This window comes from Lactuca saligna, chromosome 3 (genome assembly GCF_052625555.1).
Source record: "Lactuca saligna cultivar CGN05327 chromosome 3, ASM5262555v1, whole genome shotgun sequence".
In the NCBI taxonomy this organism is placed as follows: Eukaryota; Viridiplantae; Streptophyta; class Magnoliopsida; order Asterales; family Asteraceae; genus Lactuca; species Lactuca saligna.
The window spans coordinates 29810051-29814665 of NC_136419.1; the positions used below are offsets into that span (position 1 = coordinate 29810051).

Sequence of the window (4615 nt, forward strand, 5' to 3'; positions counted from 1 at the left end):
TTTTTGTTCCGAATTTATTCGATTCCGACCGAAATAAATTATAGTTTTATTGAAATTTTTTAATAAAGTTGATGTAACCGGGTTACCCGCTCCCGGAACCGGAACCGCCGGTTTCGGGACTGGTTCCAAAAATTGAAGAACTGCCTTAGACCGGTTCCGGTTCCGGTTCTAACTTTCTAGGAACCGCCGGTTCCGGTTCCGGTTCCGGTTCTCGCCAAATGAGGCGGGTACCCGCCTACGCTCATCCCTACTAAAAACTCATACTACATAATTTTTTCCCTGTATTTTGTTAAATAATAAAAGCTAAAAACACCATTAACTAAAAAAAAAAAGTCGAACACGTCCTATATATGTTTTGAATTACATTTTATCGATAATTTCAAATTGATTTACAAATTATTAAATTCAAATCAATTTTTATTTGGAAATTGGAATGGTATAATATACCTTTTTCTTTTTTACATTTTACACTGGCTTTAAAAAGGAAAAAAAGAAAAGGCGAAAAAACAAATAGTACTTTCCAACTCCCTAGAGTTAAATCACCCAACACCAAAAACCAAATGCATATGTACTCCATTAATTTGGTCAAAACCGAGTGTGAATGAGAGAGAGAGAGAGAGAGAGAGAGAGAGAGAGAGAGAGGAGAGAGGACGTGTCGTGAATGAAAGGTGCATCATAAGATGCTGAATACCCCGTAGTGTATTCTTTATGCAGGAATCATCTTCTTGAGTTCAAGTTTCTATCAATCGAAACCTCGTAGATCTAACATCCAAGAATCATTGCATTCGCATCATCTTCTACTCGATTTGATACACATTCCCATGTAATTTTTTTTGTTCAAAACAACGACCCCTTCGTTTCTACGTTCCCCGCATGTTCTTTTCTTCCAAATCTTTGATCATTCGGATTCAAGATTAGGTTCTTCATCTAGGTTTACATCAAGATTACTCGTTATGCATTTGAAAATCTAGAAGCCAACTGATTCGATTCTAAATTAATATCCTTTCTTTTCCGATTTGAGGAGAGAGAGAGAGACAGAGAGAAAGCGCGAGGGGGATTAATGGGTTGTTTTTCTTGCTTTGATTCGAGGGCGGAGGAAAAATCGAATCCTCAAAAAGTTGGGGCTGATCGTCCTGAAGTCCACCCATCTGCCCCTTCCAATATCTCCAGATTACCTTCTGGTAAGTGTGTATGTGTATTATTTGTTCAATTATTTTTCTTACGATTTAAAGTATAAACACACCAACATTGATTTTCTGATTTTAATACTTTGATCTGATCTCATCTGCCTTTGTATCTATTACGAATCCCGTTTTATTTCTTACAAGACCATGATTAGTTACTCACTTCAGATTGATGTAGACCCCATTAAATTATTCTATAGAGCATCGTTTTCATTCTCAATTATGACCAGAATCATAAAATTAGTTACAATATAGACAAAAGATCTATGTAATTGAGCAGTTACTAATCCCCTATCACTTTTCACTGTAGATACAAATAATTTATTGGTTTCATTACTGTGAATTAATCGGATTTACAGGTGTTGACAGACTGAAATCTCGAAACAACGTAAGCTTAAGAAGGGAATCATCAGGTTCGAAAGAAGGTCCATATGGTCAAATCGCTGCTCAAACATTCACATTTCGTGAGCTTGCAGCCGCAACAAGCAATTTCAGCCCTGATTGCTTTTTAGGAGAGGGAGGCTTTGGCCATGTCTACAGAGGTCGTCTTCAGGGTAGTGGTCAGGTATAATCTTTCTGTTTCTATAACCTTTATCTGTTAGTATATATATATAATAATCTTATAAGTTATAACTTACAAAATTACATAATCTTTTATAAAAGGTTGTAGCTGTGAAACAATTGGATAGAAACGGGCTTCAGGGTAACCGTGAATTTCTCGTTGAAGTTCTTATGCTTAGCCTTTTACATCATCCCAACTTAGTGAATTTAATCGGGTATTGTGCTGATGGAGACCAAAGACTTCTTGTTTATGAATTCATGCCATTGGGTTCACTAGAAGATCACCTTCATGGTATAACCATCTTTCTACTTTCCTTTTTTTTTTTTTAATAGACATACCATATATATAAAATAATAACACAAGTGATGTAAAATTGTAAATCCTCACAGATCTTCCACCGGACCGAGAAGCACTAGATTGGAACACAAGAATGAAAATAGCAGCAGGAGCAGCGCGAGGTTTGGAGTTTCTTCATGATAAGGCAAACCCTCCTGTGATTTACAGGGACTTCAAATCCTCCAACATTTTACTCGGTGAGGGATTTCAACCAAAGCTCTCGGATTTCGGCCTTGCGAAATTGGGCCCCACTGGCGACAAGTCCCATGTTTCAACGCGTGTCATGGGGACATACGGTTATTGTGCACCTGAATACGCCATGACCGGTCAACTCACGGTCAAATCTGACGTGTACAGTTTCGGTGTGGTTTTCCTCGAGCTTATTACCGGTCGTAAAGCCATCGATAGCACCGCACCACAAGGGCAACAAAACCTTGTAACTTGGGTAATTAATTAATTAATTAATCAATTAATGAATTGTCCTTTTTATTTCCATTTGTGTCTTTTTTTTTTGGGATTTAGATAATTAAGTTGGTGTGAAATAAAATTTTAGGCGAGGCCATTGTTTAATGATAGAAGGAAGTTTGCATCATTGGCGGATCCAAGGCTTGAAGGACATTATCCAATGAGGGGGCTTTACCAGGCTCTGGCGGTTGCATCGATGTGTATTCAAGAACAGGCGGCGGCTCGACCGTTGATAGGTGATGTGGTGACGGCGTTGTCGTATCTTGCGAACCATGCGTATGAACCTGGTGCGGTGAATGGTCAAAGCAACAAGCACGCGAATGGGAGGGTTTTAAAGAATGAAGAAGGGGGAGGATCGGGGCGTAGCAGATGGGATCTTGAAGGATCTGAGAAAGGAGAATCGCCAAGAGATACACCGAGGATTTTGAACAGGGATCTTGATAGGGAAAGGGCTGTTGCAGAGGCAAAGATGTGGGTGGAGAAGAGAAGGCAAAGTGCTCAAGGCAGTTTTGATGGGAATAGCAATGGCTCTGGTCAGTAGGAGTCAAAGGATGGTTTGAGTTTTTTTTTTTTTTTGTTTTTCTTCTTTTTGCCGAAACCGAATTTGGGAAAAGATTGGAGGAGTGTATAGAAACGATGAGGAGGATGTTGTGATGTTTATGCTTAATTTTTCCTACACACAATGAGGCATTTTAGGTGCTTTGTGGGTGTCTTGTTGTCTTTCTAATGTAACATATTGGTTAATGATACACAACATGGTTTTGGTCTGTTATTTTAGCTCCAGTTTCCCGTTATTAGTTATAAGTTTCTCAGCCTATACTTGTTCCAATCTTGATGATATTGCTTAAGGAATACTCACATGGAAGACCATATGGATCTTAAGTTTTGATTTCACAGCATGTGGGTTCACTAGGTAGGGGCTGCATGTTATCTTACTGGCTTTGTATTGAATTTGTTGCAATAAATTGAAGTTTTGCATCAAGAGTTACATCATCACTTGATCCCCAACTTTGCTTCTCGTTTGCCCATTACTTTATCTTCTTAGCCCTTGTATTCAATGAAGTTTAGGTCATATATGTATGCCATTGCCACTCCTCGGTTGACTTATTGGTTTTTGGACTTTTCCCCTTGTAAGTTGAGACCAAGGTAATCGGGATTGATGAAGTGGTCTCATGGCTTCACTTCTTTTGCATTGTGTTGAGAAAAGTTAGGCCTGAATCTATTGGTCCACATTCACGTAGTGTCACAACTATAACTCGAGCAATGCGTTCACGTTTTTTTGTTTGTGATTTGGGGATGAAAACTTGTCGAAAAGTTTAGTTCCATCCCTAATTGCTTGAACAATTCCGTTCAAAATCAATGTTGTGTGAACTGTGTGATTGATCTTGTAATCACTTGTGGCAAACCCCAATACATCACTTGTTTTGAAAAATAGTTTGACCATGTCACCAACAATACAATTTGCCAATGCCAAAATGAAAGTCCTGCAATTAGGTAATCGATCTATTACCACAATAATGTTGGATATAGTATGCAAGATGATAATGTTGGATATAGTATGCAAGATACCAACAATTTACTATACTCCTAATTATATGTTATATGTTTGACCGAGGGGTCTCACACTAAAAGCTATAAAAAGGATTTGGAAATAAATAGTAGATTTATTGGATAAGTTTTACTAACCAACTAGAATAAATAAGTAAATATATTTGATTATTTGTCATTTATTAGTTAAAACTAAATAAATAAATAAGTTTATACAATAAATAAACAAAAGAGTTTAGATGGGTTGGTTGCTCAAAGTGGTTAAGGGGTCATTTGATAGTCATTAATTGTGTTAAAGGTTTGGACCGGGTTAGAAGCAACATGGAACACCAAACATGTGGACTAAAGAGCAAGTCCAAAGGAGGGGGTTGATCGAAGAAAAAATGAAGAACAAATTGGGTCAAGAAAGAAAACAATGAGGACAGAATCAACAAAAAGATGGTGCCCAAGTCCAAGGGCGCAGAAGGGAAACAAACATGCTGACTCGAGACTAAGACCGGGTCCTAGCTTTGGACCCCGT

At 38.1% G+C, this 4615-nt stretch overlaps 1 protein-coding gene across 2 annotated transcripts; it reads left to right on the forward strand.

Annotated features, from left to right (window-relative positions):
* The first annotated feature begins 568 nt into the window (after window positions 1-568).
* LOC145034947 (serine/threonine-protein kinase PBS1-like) lies at window positions 569-3319 on the forward strand. 2 transcript variants are annotated; one of them, XM_078983517.1, is made up of 5 exons: window positions 569-1181; window positions 1544-1749; window positions 1848-2037; window positions 2136-2527; window positions 2636-3319. In XM_078983517.1, the coding sequence occupies exons 1-5, from the start codon at window positions 1061-1063 to the stop codon at window positions 3086-3088; spliced, it is 1362 nt and encodes a 453-aa protein (XP_078839643.1). In that variant the 5' UTR covers window positions 569-1060; the 3' UTR covers window positions 3089-3319. The 2 variants fall into 2 exon arrangements, with proteins under 2 accessions (XP_078839643.1, XP_078839644.1); XM_078983518.1 differs by having other exon boundaries at window positions 570-1181; window positions 1554-1749.
* Window positions 3320-4615: the final 1296 nt, after the last annotated feature.

Excerpts from the sequence above, each read along its gene's own strand:
- LOC145034947 (XM_078983517.1), top strand. The coding sequence starts at position 1,061 with ATGGGTTGTTTTTCTTGCTTTGATTCGAGGGCGGAGGAAAAATCGAAT. Across the intron at positions 1,182-1,543 it reads TATCTCCAGATTACCTTCTG|GTGTTGACAGACTGAAATCT; the intron begins GTAAGTGTGTAT and ends TCGGATTTACAG. Across the intron at positions 2,038-2,135 it reads ACTAGAAGATCACCTTCATG|ATCTTCCACCGGACCGAGAA; the intron begins GTATAACCATCT and ends AAATCCTCACAG.